This window comes from Panulirus ornatus, chromosome 73 (genome assembly GCF_036320965.1).
Source record: "Panulirus ornatus isolate Po-2019 chromosome 73, ASM3632096v1, whole genome shotgun sequence".
NCBI classification, from domain to species: domain Eukaryota; kingdom Metazoa; phylum Arthropoda; class Malacostraca; order Decapoda; family Palinuridae; genus Panulirus; species Panulirus ornatus.
The window spans coordinates 609,267-625,511 of record NC_092296.1 but is presented as its reverse complement, the minus strand read 5'-3'; the positions used below and the strand labels follow the sequence as shown (position 1 = coordinate 625,511).

Genomic DNA, 16,245 nt, shown 5'->3' with positions numbered 1-16,245 from the left:
AGAGGCGTTTGGAAGATACTTACAAGGAAGGAGTGCAAATGACTGGAAGATGTATAAAAGAAAGCGGTAGGAGGTCAAGAGGAAGGTGCAAGGTTTGAAAAAGAGGGCAAGTGAGAGCTAGGGTGAGAGAATCAGTAGACTTTAGGGAGAATAAAAAGATGTTTTGGAAGAAGGTGGAAAACGTTTGTAAGACTCTTAAGAGAACAAATGGGAACATTGGTGAAGGGGGCAAGGGGGAAGTGATATCAGGTAATGATGAAGTGAGAAGGAGATGGAGGGAGTATTTTGAAGGTTTCTTGAATGTGTTTGATGATACAGTGGCAGATGTAGGGTGTTTTGGTTGGGGTGGTGTGTGAAGTGAGAAGGTCAGGGAGAATGATTTGGTTAAGAGAGAAGAGGTAGTGAAAGGTTTGCAGAAGATGAAGTCCGGTAAGGCGGCAGGTTTGGATGGTATTACAATAGAATTTATTAAGAAAGGGGTTGACTCTGTAGTTGATTGGTTGGTAAAGATATTCATTGTGTGTATGGATCATGGTGAAGTACTTGAGGATTAGCAGAATGCATGCATAGTGCCATTGTACAAAGGAAAAGGGGATAAAGGTGCGTGTTCAAACTACAGAGGCATAAGTTTGTTGAGTATTCCTGGGAAATTATATGGGAGGGTATTGATTGAGAGGGTGAAGGCATGTACAGAGCATCAGATATGGGAAGAGCACTGTGGTTTTGGAAGTGGTAGAGGATGAGTGGATCATGTTTTGGCTTTGAAGAATGTGTGAGAAATACTTTGAAAAACAGATGGATTTGTATGTAGCATTTTTGGATCTGAAGAAGGCATATGACAGGGTTGATAGCAATGCTTTGTGGAAGGTGTTAAGAGTATGTGGTGTGGTAGGTAAGCTGCTAGTAGCAGTGACAAGTTATTACCAAGGATGTAAGTCATGTGTATGAGAGGGAAGAGAAGAGAGTGAGTGGTTCCCTGTGAGGGTTGGTCTCCGGCAGGGTTGGTTGTTTAATTTGTTTGTGGATGGGGTGGTTAGGGAGGTAAGTGCAAGAGTTTTGGAGAGAGGGGCAAGTATGCAGTCTGTTGTGGATGAGAGGGCCAGGGAAGTGAGTCAGTTGTTGTTCGCCGGTGACACATCTCTGGTGGCTGATTCGAGTGAGAAACAGTAGAAGTTGGTGACTGAGTTTTGAAAAGTGTGTGAAAGGAGAAAGTTGAGAGTAAATGTGAATAAGAGCAAGGTTATTAGGTTCAGTAGGGTTGAGGGACAAGTTAATTGGGATGTAAGTTTGGATGGAGAAAAATTGGAGGAAGTGTAGTATTTTTTAGATATCTGGGAGTGGACTTAGCAGTGAATGGAACCTTGGAAGCAGAAGTGAGTCGCGGGGTGGGGGAAGGAGCAAAGGTTTTGGGAGTGATGAGGAATGTGTGGAAGGAGAGAACGTTATTGCAGAGAGCAAAATTGGGTATGTTTGAAGGAATGGTAGTTCCATCAATGTTATATGGTTGTGAGGCATGGGCTATAGAAAGGGTTGTATGGAGGAGGGTGGATGTGTTGGAATGAAATGTTTGAGGACAATATGTGGTGTGTGGTGGTTTGAGTAAGTAATGAAAGGGTGAGAGAGATGTATGGAAATATAAAGAGTGTGATTGAGAGAGCAGAGGAGGATGTGTTGAAATGGTTTAGACATATGGAGAGAATGCGTGAGGAAAGATTGACAAAGAGGATATATATGTGTCTTTGGTGGAAGGAACAAGGAGAAGCAGGAGACCAAATTGGAGGTGGAAGGATGGAGTGAAAAAGATTTTGAGCCATTGGGGCCTGAACATACAGGAAGATGAGAGGTGTACAAGGGATAGAGTGAATTGGAACAATGTGGTATACTTGGGTCGATGTGCTGTCTATGGACTGAACCAGGGTGTATGAAACGTATGGGGTAAACCATGGAAAGGCCTGTGGGACCTGGATATGGATAGGGAACTGTGGTTTTGGTGCATTACACATGACAGCTAGAGACTGAGTGTGAATGAATGTAGCCTTTTTTGTCCATTTTCCTAGCGTTACCTTACTAAGGTAGGGATAGTGATACTGTTTCCTGTAGGATGGGGTAGCAATACTGTTTCTTGTGGGATGGGGTAGCAATACTGTTTCCTGTGGGACAGGGTAGTGCCAGGAATTGATGAAGGCAAGCAAGTATGAATACGTACACATGTATATATGTATATGTCTGTGTATATATTTATGTATGTGTATATATGTATGTATGTGTGCATGTATGGGCATTTATGTATATTTATTTTTTTTTTTTTATTATACTTTGTCGCTGTCTCCCGCGTTTGCGAGGTAGCGCAAGGAAACAGACGAAAGAAATGGCCCCCCCCCCATACACATGTATATACATACGCCCACACACGCAAATATACATACCTACACAGCTTTCCATGGTTTACCCCAGACGCTTCACATGCCTTGATTCAATCCACTGACAGCACGTCAACCCCGGTAAACCACATCGCTCCAATTCACTCTATTCCTTGCCCTCCTTTCACCCTCCTGCATGTTCAGGCCCCGATCACACAAAATCTTTTTCACTCCATCTTTCCACCTCCAATTTGGTCTCCCTCTTCTCCTTGTTCCCTCCACCTCCGACACATATATCCTCTTGGTCAATCTTTCCTCACTCATCCTCTCCATATGCCCAAACCACTTCAAAACACCCTCTTCTGCTCTCTCAACCACGCTCTTTTTATTTCCACACATCTCTCTTACCCTTACGTTGCTCACTCGATCAAACCACCTCACACCACACATTGTCCTCAAACATCTCATTTCCAGCACATCCATCCTCCTGCGCACAACTCTATCCATAGCCCACGCCTCGCAACCATACAACATTGTTGGAACCACTATTCCTTCAAACATACCCATTTTTGCTTTCCGAGATAATGTTCTCGACTTCCACACATTCTTCAAGGCCCCCAGGATTTTCGCCCCCTCCCCCACCCTATGATCCACCTCCGCTTCCATGGTTCCATCCGCTGCCAGATCCACTCCCAGATATCTAAAACACTTCACTTCCTCCAGTTTTTCTCCATTCAAACTCACCTCCCAATTGACTTGACCCTCAACCCTACTGTACCTAATAACCTTGCTCTTATTCACATTTACTCTTAACTTTCTTCTTCCACACACTTTTCCAAACTCAGTCACCAGCTTCTGCAGTTTCTCACATGAATCAGCCACCAGCGCTGTATCATCAGCGAACAACAACTGACTCACTTCCCAAGCTCTCTCATCCCCAACAGACTTCATACTTGCCCCTCTTTATGTATATATGCGTGCATAGTGCCATTGTACAAAGGCAAAGGGGATAAGAGTGAGTGCTCAAATTACAGAGGTATAAGTTTGTTGAGTATTCCTGGTAAATTATATGGGAGGGTATTGATTGAGAGGGTGAAGGCATGTACAGAGCATCAGATTGGGGAAGAGCAGTGTGGTTTCAGAAGTGGGAGAGGATGTGTGGATCAGGTGTTTGCTTTGAAGAATGTATGTGAGAAATACTTAGAAAAGCAAATGGATTTGTATGTAGCATTTATGGATCTGGAGAAGGCATATGATAGAGTTGATAGAGATGCTCTGTGGAAGGTATTAAGAATATATGGTGTGGGAGGCAAGTTGTTAGAAGCAGTGAAAAGTTTTTATCGAGGATGTAAGGCATGTGTACGTGTAGGAAGAGAGGAAAGTGATTGGTTCTCAGCGAATGTAGGTTTGCGGCAGGGGTGTGTGATGTCTCCATGGTTGTTTAATTTGTTTATGGATGGGGTTGTTAGGGAGGTAAATGCAAGAGTCTTGGAAAGAGGGGCAAGTATGAGGTCTGTTGGGGATGAGAGAGCTTGGGAAGTGAGTCAGTTGTTGTTCGCTGATGATACAGCGCTGGTGGCGGATTCATGTGAGAAACTGCAGAAGCTGGTGACGGAGTTTGGTAAAGTGTGTGGAAGAAGAAAGTTAAGAGTAAATGTGAATAAGAGCAAGGTTATTAGGTACAGTAGGGTTGAGGGTCAAGTCAATTGGGAGGTGAGTTTGAATGGAGAAAAACTGGAGGAAGTGAAGTGTTTTAGATATCTGGGAGTGGATCTGTCAGCGGATGGAACCATGGGAGCGGAAGTGGATCATAGGGTGGGGGAGGGGGCGAAAATTTTGGGAGCCTTGAAGAATGTGTGGAAGTCGAGAACATTATCCCGGAAAGCAAAAATGGGTATGTTTGAAGGAATAGTAGTTCCAACAATGTTGTATGGTTGCGAGGCGTGGGCTATGGATAGAGTTGTGCGCAGGAGGATGGATGTGCTGGAAATGAGATGTTTGAGGACAATGTGTGGTGTGAGGTGGTTTGATCGAGTAAGTAACGTAAGGGTAAGAGAGATGTGTGGAAATAAAAAGAGCGTGGTTGAGAGAGCAGAAGAGGGTGTTTTGAAATGGTTTGGGCACATGGAGAGAATGAGTGAGGAAAGATTGACCAAGAGGATATATGTGTCGGAGGTGGAGGGAACGAGGAGAAGAGGGAGACCAAATTGGAGGTGGAGAGATGGAGTGAAAAGGATTTTGTGTGATCGGGGCCTGAACATGCAGGAGGGTGAAAGGAGGGCAAGGAATAGAGTGAATTGGAGCGATGTGGTATACAGGGGTTGACGTGCTGTCAGTGGATTGAATCAAGGCATGTGAAGCGTCCGGGGTAAACCATGGAAAGCTGTGTAGGTATGTATATTTGCGTGTGTGGACGTGTGTATGTACATGTGTATGGGGAGGGTTGGGCCATTTCTTTCGTCTGTTTCCTTGCGCTACCTCGCAGACGCGGGAGACAGCGACAAAGTATAAAAAAAAAAAAAAAAAAAAAAAAAATATATATATATATATGCATATGTGAGTGGATGGGCCATTCTTCATCTGTTTCTTGGGGCTACCTTGTTGATGTAGGAAATGGCGATCAAGTATAGTAAAAGATATTAATAATACAACTAGAAACTTGCATGAATGAAAACCTGTCAAAATGTTATGTTCTAGTACATTCCATAAAACATTTGAAAACACTTCTCCATTTTAACCCCATGTCAATCATGTACTACCTCCACTTCGCTATTGATCTCCTTTTCCCCTTTCTGTTTCACCTCATGTGTACTCCTTCATCTCATTCATCCTGCATCCATTCTTTTTGTATGCCTTTTGATAATCTTTTACCACTCTACTCATTATTGCTTTTATATCACCTTTTATCATTTAGCTCTATCCTCCCACACTTATCCAACATTCTTTAAATCTTTGCCATCACTGAATATATTAGAGAACCATGGCAGCAGCACATCACTCTCATACCTCTGCCCTATGATCAAAACTGCAAATTGATTCAGGACTTCTTATGACAGGAACTCCTTCCTCATCACTAAGTATCTTTCATTTTGTAAGTAACGTTCATCTCACATTTTTGACACAACAAAAATGAATTTTAAGCATGTATATTTTGTTCTGAATTATTTTAGGTACCTAATTTTAACATCTTTTATTTGTATGCATAAATATTTTGCTAAAAGTAAAGCACACATTGGAAATGTAGTTTCACACTGACTGACCATGATACTATGTATTTTTCAGATTCACTCATAGAGGTAAGAGAGAACCAGCCCATGTATTACTGTTGGTGTTGGCTTCCCTCCCTCCCTTCTTCCCTCCCTATCATCCAATTTGCATTCATTTGGTGACTCAGCTTGTATTTCATATCTGGCCTTTGCAAAATTGGGTTTTGTAAGTAAGGTTTTGTGTACCTTTTCTGATGGGGGCTTTGACTTGTGGTGCTGGGTTTGGTTCATATTGACTTTGCACTTGTTTCATGAAAGTATGCCACCACTTGGTATCATTCATCCTTCCCTGACACAGGACTGAAATGAGATAGAACTATTGTAATAATCCATAAACTTGATAGCATTGGCCTATATATTCTCTTTGCTACTGAACCATAAAATTTGAGATTATTCTTAAGAAGGCTGTCCATATTGCAGATGAAACACTTGTTTGATAACTATATAGAACAAGATTATCACCATCTACAGGTAACAAAGTATGTATCAAATTATTATGCTGTATTTTTTTTTTTTTTTTGATATGTAATATTCTAAAATGCTTTATATATACTTAGACACCAAGAATTTGAGTTAATACCCTCACAGTATAATACAACTTTTTTATGTACTGTGAAATGAATTCATGCTTCCTGCATTGAAAATATGAGGTTAGGGTTTGTTCATATCATGGCTTGGGGAGGCCACAAGTAATAGCAACTTAACAACATACCTTAAGAATTTGGAAAAGCACCCTACAACCAGCCTGTGAAACAACTTTGGATTAAGCCAATCTGAGATTGACTCTGCAGGCCATCACATAAACTGTCATAGCTGTCATATCAACCAGTCAACCAGCTTGTGTACATGGACAGACTGCATTGCCTCAGAGAATGTGTTAATCAGGAAATGTGAGGCTCTGATAAACCAAGATATGCAAAGGCTTTTTGTATTCATAATCTTTCCAAAATTTTGCATCAGTATTTGAAATTGCACAAGAGTGTGCAGCAGTTGCAAAATTGTTACTTCCTTATATTTAGATCTCACAGGTTGTTACATATTTCATGATTTGTTTTATCCTAGTCTCATTGCTTTGGTAGATAATTGTCTCAGTAGGGTAAGAAGGTATGTTTGTTGTGCAGGTTTTTTGTAAGGGCATTGCCTATTGAGGAGGTTGAACTGCTGCCAAGCTATGATTTGATATTGACAGAAACAGTATTTTGGTTTAAGTGTTATCCCAGTCATTCACCTATTAATGAGTTTGCACATTCAGATTCATGAATTTAGAAATATCTGAATAAACCCCTTGGAGAGCTGGCCCATGAACAAAATCAGAAGCTAACAACTGTAGGCATTTGACTTAGGTAGGTTACAGGGTTACACTTTATACTGAAAAACTTGAGAGGTGCAGACACCAACACTGCCAGATTAAAAGACTATATGCATAGAGCTTGCATGTTCTTCGCACAGGAGGCTGGGTAGATTGATATAAGTGGTTGTCTTTTCAGTGGAAACTGGACTTCCACTTGCAGTACTAGAATACATTCAGGATGTTCAAGGTGGCAGGTAGCAGCAAAAAGCTCATTGATATTGATGCATCCACTGGCAACAACTAAAGATCAGCCGAACTCAAGCTAGGCTATTTATCTATCTATCTATCTAACATAATCAATTAGTCTATCTGTATTTCTATCTACCTGTGTAGTTATCTCTATTTCTGATTTTTGCTTCGTCCATGAACTCCTTCAAAGGAGTGGCTGTGGCAAGTTTCCATGACAGGTGAACTCCAGTGCTTCTTCTTATCCTTTAGTACTTCAGTCTTAACAGGCCACTGGCAGAGGGCAACTTTAGCAAAATGTTTCCACAGTCTCCAACCTAATGTTCCTACTGACTACTACTGTCTAATGTGTCATAACTAATATTCCTGCTTAGTGTTCCATCTTACTACTTCCACCTAATGTTCCTGCTGACTTCTTCTACCTAATGCTCATGCGTAATGTTCCTGCCTTCTGCTTCTGTCTATTGCTATTACTATTTTGCCTAAAGGAAGGGCTAGTGCATAGCAATCACCACAGGAAAATCTAGATTTAAGAAGAATGAGTGTGTTAGTAAAAACAGTATGATTGAAAGAATTGAAGTAGGTGTGCTGAAAGGTTTAGAGATTAGGTTTAGAGATTGAGAGGGTATATATGCTTGAAGTGGAGAGACAAGGTGGTGGGGGAGACCATAGATGAAAGTGAAGGATGGAGTGAAAAATGCTTTCAGTTATCAGAGTGTGAACTTGCAGGAGGGTGAGGCATTGATTGGATAGAATGAGTTGGAGCAATGTGTTGTACAGGGAGCAATGTGCTGTCAATGAGCTGAACCATGGTATATGAGGCAGTCAAGGAAACCAAACAAAAGTTTGTGAGGTTTGGCTGTTGATTGGGGGCTTTACGATGCATTGTACGTGACAACCAGAGAGTTGGATGTAAGTCAGAGGCCGTTCTTCATCTTTATCCGATGTAAACTAGCATCCCTTTCCCTAACACTATGGACTATAAAACCAACAACACCCAGTTGTAGCATACATGTAGTTCAGAGACTATTATGCAGACACCCTGCAAATTATTTTTATCATCTCCCATTTTTACTCATCCTATATGAGCAGTTATAGAGTAGTATATACTTGGAACTTTTCCACTCGTATTCTTAGCACAAGCTGAGTGTGGGTTTGGCCAGTATCTTAGTTGATGTGTTGCTTGCATGAAACAGGCACCTATGCATGTGAATGTAATTATTTCCTTCAAATTTCTTTCAAAGGATGCTCCCTGAGAAAACACCCCTCATATCAAGTGAGTTGTGGCTATATGATATAAGATTAAGGAAAGGAGCAATACCTGAAAATGTTTGAAAATTCAAAAGCCTGTGTGATAGCAATATGAGATTAAGAAATTAGGTCCCACAAATGTAAAGCCTGTGTGATAGCGATATGAGATTAAGAAATTAGGTCCCACAAATATAAAGCATCTTGCCCATCTGCCCAAATAGGTTTCTCACTGCAAAATTCTTCAGAATACTGGTTGAATTTTGAGTAATGGTTAGCGTACTAGGTACTTTTTTGCTTGTGTGTTATTGGATGCTTCTCCATATTAAAAATCTGCAAACTTCCAATCACCATGGAGGGAAAATTAGTTAAAGTTAGCAAAGATTAGCTTGTAGGAAGTAAATATTATGGTGTGTATCTGGAATGGATTTTGCCAAACAAAACACTGCAGTACGCACTTGTTTTACTTGTAATTATTTTGTTTTATGATGGGAGGATGTATAAATGATGTTGCATGACCCATAAATACTATTGACTCAAGTTTTGTAAATAGATAAATTACAGAAAATAGAAATGAAGAATTTTTTTGCTGTCTCAAAATTGCTGTAAATATATGTATTAAAAAGATTATCTAAAAATAGTACAGTCAATTTAATGAAACTTTATTGATTTTCACAGCATGAGTTCCTAACTGTGATGTGCGTTGAGTGTCATGTTACAACTAGGCCTCAGTTCTTACCAGACCCTTTGCTAGATCCCATCTCAGCTTTCATCTTCACCATTACTCAGGATGTGCCAGATCATCATCCATCCCCTAAAAAACTTAAAGGTTTGTGTGTTTCACAGTTGAATTTCATTTAAGCTGCTTTTGAATGATAACCATATTTCAGGCTTGAAGAGACTAATCATGTGATCTATCACCCCCTTTATTTAATCATGTTATAACAAAGGTAACATCAAGATGTAAAGCTTGTTGAATATTCAAGAATATGTAAAGATAGAGACATATTAGGAGTTAACCCACAAACACCTGACTGGTGATGTAGTGAAAATGTTATTTAAGATTAGTATCATTGGTCATTGAGAAAGGAGTTCTAATTGTAACTATCAATGAGAATGGGGACCTGGCAGAAGAATTTGTTGTGATATTGGTGATGAGGAAGGTGGGCTAGCTATTAATTGTCTATGAGGAGAGAGCTCTGAAAAATTGTTAATGTTGTTGTTAGAACAGGTAAGTTCATGGCAAACAAGTGAGAAAGTTACTGGTCCTAAGTTCACCTCTGTACCATGACATCATGACCAAAATGAGTCATATCAACAAGTACCTGTTAGCGTTGAGATGATTAAAGGGGACTGAATCCTCATGGCTATACCTCATTTAGGGGTTAAAATGTTTCAACACTCCACTGAGCAAGTGCTTTCGAAGATATCAATCACAAAACAAACAGTGGTAGACAGAAATGAGAAAATTATATTGATGATGATCATAATGACAATATAGTAGTAACAATTATGATAATTATGATGATAGTGAAGAGGGTGTGTTGAAATGGTATGGACATATGGAGAGAATGAGTGAGGAAAGATTGACAAAGAGGATATGTGTGTCAGAGACGGAGGGAACAAAGGGAAGTGGGAGACCAAATTGGAGGTGGAAGGATGGAGTGAAAAGGTTTTAAGTGATCATTTCCTTAACATACAGGAGGGTGAGAGGCGTGCAAGGAAAAGAGTGAATTGGAATGATATGGCATACCGGGATGGACTGAACCAGGTCAAGTGAAATGAATTGGGTAAACCATGGAAAGGTCTGTAGTGCCTGGATGTGGATAGGGAGCTGTGGTTTTGGTGCATTACACATGACGGCTAAAGACTAAGTGTTCCCTGTGGGACGGGGTGGCGATAGGAATGGATGAAGGCAAGAAAGTATGAAAATGTATATGGGTTTATATGTATATATCTTCTTTTTCTTTCTTTTAAACTATTCACCATTTCCCGCGTTAGCGAGGTAGTGTTAAGAACAGAGGATATATCTGTGTATGTGTATATATGTATATGTTGATTTTTTTTTTATCATACTTAATCACTGTTTCCTGCATCAGCAAGGTAGCACCAGGAAACAAAGAATGGCCCATCCATTCATATACACACACACACACACACACACACACACACACACATATATATATATATATATATATATATATATATATATATATATATATATATATTTTTTTTTTTTTTTTTTTTTTTGTCGCTGTCTCCCGCGTTTGCGAGGTAGCGCAAGGAAACAGACGAAAGAAATGGCCCAACCCCCCCCCCATACACATGTACATACACACGTCCACACACGCAAATATACATACCTACACAGCTTTCCATGGTTTACCCCAGACGCTTCACATGCCTTGATTCAATCCACTGACAGCACGTCAACCCCTGTATACCACATGACTCCAATTCACTCTATTCCTTGCCCTCCTTTCACCCTCCTGCATGTTCAGGCCCCGATCACACAAAATCTTTTTCACTCCATCTTTTCACCTCCAATTTGGTCTCCCTCTTCTCCTCGTTCCCTCCACCTCCGACACATATATCCTCTTGGTCAATCTCTCCTCACTCATTCTCTCCATGTGCCCAAACCATTTCAAAACACCCTCTTCTGCTCTCTCAACCACGCTCTTTTTATTTCCACACATCTCTCTTACCCTTACGTTACTTACTCGATCAAACCACCTCACACCACACATTGTCCTCAAACATCTCATTTCCAGCACATCCATCCTCCTGCGCACATCTCTATCCATAGCCCACGCCTCGCAACCATACAACATTGTTGGAACCACTATTCCCTCAAACATACCCATTTTCGCTTTCCGAGATAATGTTCTCGACTTCCACACATTTTTCAAGGCTCCCAAAATTTTCGCCCCCTCCCCCACCCTATGATATATATATATATATATATATATATATATATATATATATCAAGAGAAAGGTGCAAGAGGTGAAAAAAAGGGCAAATGAGAGTTGGGGTGAGAGACTATCAGTAAATTTTAGGGAGAATAAAAAGATGTTCTGGAAGGAGGTAAATAGGGTGCGTAAGACAAGGGAGCAAATGGGAACTTCAGTGAAGGGCGTAAATGGGGAGGTGATAACAAGTAGTGGTGATGTGAGAAGGAGATGGAATGAGTATTTTGAAGGTTTGTTGAATGTGTCTGATGACAGAGTGGCAGATATAGGGTGTTTGGGTCGAGGTGGTGTGCAAAGTGAGAGGGTTAGGGAAAATGATTTGGTAAACAGAGAAGAGGTAGTAAAAGCTTTGCGGAAGATGAAAGCCGGCAAGGCAGCAGGTTTGGATGGTATTGCAGTGGAATTTATTAAAAAAGGGGGTGACTGTATTGTTGACTGGTTGGTAAGGTTATTTAATGTATGTATGACTCATGGTGAGGTGCCTGAGGATTGGCGGAATGCTTGCATAGTGCCATTGTACAAAGGCAAAGGGGATAAGAGTGAGTGCTCAAATTACAGAGGTATAAGTTTGTTGAGTATTCCTGGTAAATTATATGGGAGGGTATTGATTGAGAGGGTGAAGGCATGTACAGAGCATCAGATTGGGGAAGAGCAGTGTGGTTTCAGAAGTGGTAGAGGATGTGTGGATCAGGTGTTTGCTTTGAAGAATGTATGTGAGAAATACTTAGAAAAGCAAATGGATTTGTATGTAGCATTTATGGATCTGGAGAAGGCATATGATAGAGTTGATAGAGATGCTCTGTGGAAGGTATTAAGAATATATGGTGTGGGAGGAAAGTTGTTAGAAGCAGTGAAAAGTTTTTATCGAGGATGTAAGGCATGTGTACGTGTAGGAAGAGAGGAAAGTGATTGGTTCTCAGTGAATGTAGGTTTGCGGCAGGGGTGTGTGATGTCTCCATGGTTGTTTAATTTGTTTATGGATGGGGTTGTTAGGGAGGTAAATGCAAGAGTTTTGGAAAGAGGGGCAAGTATGAAGTCTGTTGGGGATGAGAGAGCTTGGGAAGTGAGTCAGTTGTTGTTCGCTGATGATACAGCGCTGGTGGCGGATTCATGTGAGAAACTGCAGAAGCTGGTGACGGAGTTTGGTAAAGTGTGTGGAAGAAGAAAGTTAAGAGTAAATGTCAATAAGAGCAAGGTTATTAGGTACAGTAGGGTTGAGGGTCAAGTCAATTGGGAGGTGAGTTTGAATGGTGAGAGGCTGGAGGAAGTGAAGTGTTTTAGATATCTGGGAGTGGATCTGGCAGCGGATGGAACCATGGAAGCGGAAGTGGATCATAGGGTGGGGGAGGGGGCGAAAATTTTGGGAGCCTTGAAAAATGTGTGGAAGTCGAGAACATTATCCCGGAAAGCAAAAATGGGTATGTTTGAAGGAATAGTGGTTCCAGCAATGTTGTATGGTTGCGAGGCGTGGGCTATGGATAGAGTTGTGCGTAGGAGGATGGATGTGCTGGAAATGAGATGTTTGAGGACAATGTGTGGTGTGAGGTGGTTTGATCGAGTAAGTAACGTAAGGGTAAGAGAGATGTGTGGAAATAAAAAGAGCGTGGTTGAGAGAGCAGAAGAGGGTGTTTTGAAGTGGTTTGGGCACATGGAGAGAATGAGTGAGGAAAGATTGACCAAGAGGATATATGTGTCGGAGGTGGAGGGAACGAGGAGAAGAGGGAGACCAAATTGGAGGTGGAAAGATGGAGTGAAAAGGATTTTGTGTGATCGGGGCCTGAACATGCAGGAGGGTGAAAGGAGGGCAAGGAATAGAGTGAATTGGAGCGATGTGGTATACAGGGGTTGACGTGCTGTCAGTGGATTGAATCAAGGCATGTGAAGCGTCTGGGGTAAACCATGGAAAGCTGTGTAGGTATGTATATTTGCGTGTGTGGACGTGTGTATGTACATGTGTATGGGGGGGGTTGGGCCATTTCTTTCGTCTGTTTCCTTGCGCTACCTCGCAAACGCGGGAGACAGCGACAAAGTATAAAAAAAAAAAAAAAAAAAAAAAAAATATATATTTTTTGCTTTGTCGCTGTCTCCCGCTTTTGCGAGGTAGCGCAAGGAAACAGACGAAAGAAATGGCCTAACCCACCCCCATACACATGTATATACATACGTCCACACACGCAAATATACATACCTACACAGCTTTCCATGGTTTACCCCAGACGCTTCACATGCCCTGTTTTAATCCACTGACAGCATGTCAACCCTGGTATACTACATCGATCCAATTCACTCTATTCCTTGCCTTCCTTTCACCCTCCTGCATGTTCAGGCCCCGATCACACAAAATCTTTTTCAATCCATCTTTCCACCTCCAATTTGGTCTTCCACTTCTCCTCGTTCCCTCCACCTCCGACACATATATCCTTTTGGTCAATATTTCCTCACTCATTCTCTCCATGTGCCCAACCCATTTCAAAACACCCTCTTCTGCTCTCTCAACCACGCTCTTTTTATTTCCACACATCTCTCTTACCCTTACGTTACTTACTCAATCAAACCACCGCACACCACACATTGTCCTCAAACATCTCATTTCCAGCACATCCATCCTCCTGCGCACAACTCTGTCCATAGCCCACGCCTCGCAACCATACAACATTGTTGGAACCACTATTCCTTCAAACATACCCATTTTTGCTTTCTGAGATAATGTTCTTGACTTCCACACATTCTTCAAGGCTCTCAGGATTTTCGCCCCCTCCCCCATCCTATGATTCACTTCCGCTTCCATGGTTCCATCCGCTGCCAGATCCACTCCAAGATATCTAAAACACTTTACTTCCTCCAGTCTTTCTCCATTCAAACTTACCTCCCAATTGACTTGATCCTCAACCCTACTGCACCCAAATGAGATGTTTGAGGATAATGTGTGGTGTGAGGTGGTTTGATTGAGTAAGTAATGTAAGGGTAAGAGAGATATGTGGAAATAAAAAGAGTGTGGTTGAGAGAGCAGAAGAGGGTGTTTTGAAATGGTTTGGGCACATGGAGAGAATGAGTGTGGAAAGATTGACCAAGAGGATATATGTGTCGGAGGTGGAGGGAACGAGGAGAAGTGGGAGACCAAATTGGAGGTGGAAAGATGGAGTGAAAAAGATTTTGTGTGATTGGGGCCTGAACATGCAGGAGGGTGAAAGGAGGGCAAGGAATAGAGTGAATTGGATCGATGTGGTATACCGGGGTTGACGTGCTGTCAGTGGATTGAATCAGGGCATGTGAAGCGTCTGGGGTAATCCATGGAAAGTTGTGTGGGGCCTGGATGTGGAAAGGGAGCTGTGGTTTTGGGCATTATTGCGCGGCAGCTAGAGACTGAGTGTGAACGAATGGGGCCTTTGTTGTCTTTTCCTAGTGCTACCTCGCACACATGAGGGGGAAGGGGGATGGTATTCCATGTGTGGCGAGGTGGCGATGGGAGTGAATGGGGGCAGACAGTGTGAATTGTGTGCATGGGTATATATGTATATGTCTGTGTATGTATATGTATATGTACATTGAGATGTATTAGGTATGTATATTTGGGTGTGTGGACGTGTGTGTATGTGTGTGTGTGTGTGTGTGTGTGTGTGTGTGTGTGTGTGTGTGTGTATACATTGTGTATGGGGGTGGGTTGGGCCATTTCTTTCGTCTGTTTCCTTGCGCTACCTCGCAAACGCGGGAGACAGCGACAAAGCAAAATAAATAAATAAAATATATATATATATATATATATATATATATATATATATATATATATATATATATATATACATGCACATATGCATACATATACATATCACCATATACACATATGCATACATATACATACACTGACATACATATATACACATGTACATATTCATACTAACTTGCTTTCGTCGATTCCTGGCGCTATCCTGCCCCACAGGAAACAGCACTGCTTAGATCTCAAATAGAAAATTTCACTTTGATCTTTCTTATGTCCCAGGTTTAAGAAAATGATGATAAAGTATAGGAGGAATTCCAGCGACAGCAGCTCACTCCTCCCATCATACACACACACACACAGACACAAAATGTTACCTCTGAAAACTCACAGGAGATATATGGGTAGTGTCTTCTCAACTGTCCCCATTCATGAGCAATAATGATATTGATGATGATGATAATTATGATAATTTTTATACACCAAGTTAATGCCATAGTCAGGTAGCATAATTTTTATACACCCAGTTAATGCCATATTCGGGTAGCATCAGGAACAAACAAGTAACAGCCTTGTTTGTAAGTATTCATTCCCAAGCTATCAAAGCAGAATTAAGGAAATGCAAATCGATATTAATGGACAAAAGAAAGGGAAATAGCTTTGTTTGAGAAATAATTTGGAATTGAGAATAAGCTGTGGACCATCAAAAGCATGGCAGTATGATTGCAACCAAAGAAGTGGACCATCTATAGGAGAAAGAGTAACCTATTATATCTCCTATAAAATTTGTTCCATAGGTGACCCAAAGTAGCATACTACTTAAAACTTGTATGATGCATGCACCTTATTTCATATCAGCATTGCTCACTTGGTAGGTTAGATCTTGATTAAGTAAGACTTTTCTTTTAACAGGTGCAATACTGGTGAGCGGTGGTGGGTGCGATCTGGTCACTCGCACTGGCATCACTGACCTTTCAGTCCTTCATGTCGATGATGAAATGTCCCTTCTTGAGGAAATTGTAAAGATAGTTACCACCTGGGATCCTGATATACTTGTTGGATATGAGGTGAAGATCATTTTATTATGTTATCAGAGGATTTTGGTGTAATTCAGAAACTGCAGTGTTATTTCATGAAGATTTTCCTTTT

The 16,245-nt window shown here is 41.2% G+C and overlaps 1 protein-coding gene across 1 annotated transcript in view; it reads left to right on the top strand.

Annotated features, from left to right (window-relative positions):
• Positions 1-16,245, top strand: part of LOC139748258 (uncharacterized) — a 123,697-nt gene that overhangs the window by 75,265 nt on the left and 32,187 nt on the right. The window contains exons 19-20 of the mRNA XM_071661193.1: positions 9,090-9,240; positions 16,009-16,163. Coding sequence (XP_071517294.1) covers positions 9,090-9,240; positions 16,009-16,163 — 306 coding nt within the window. The remainder of the gene's footprint in view (positions 1-9,089; positions 9,241-16,008; positions 16,164-16,245) is intronic.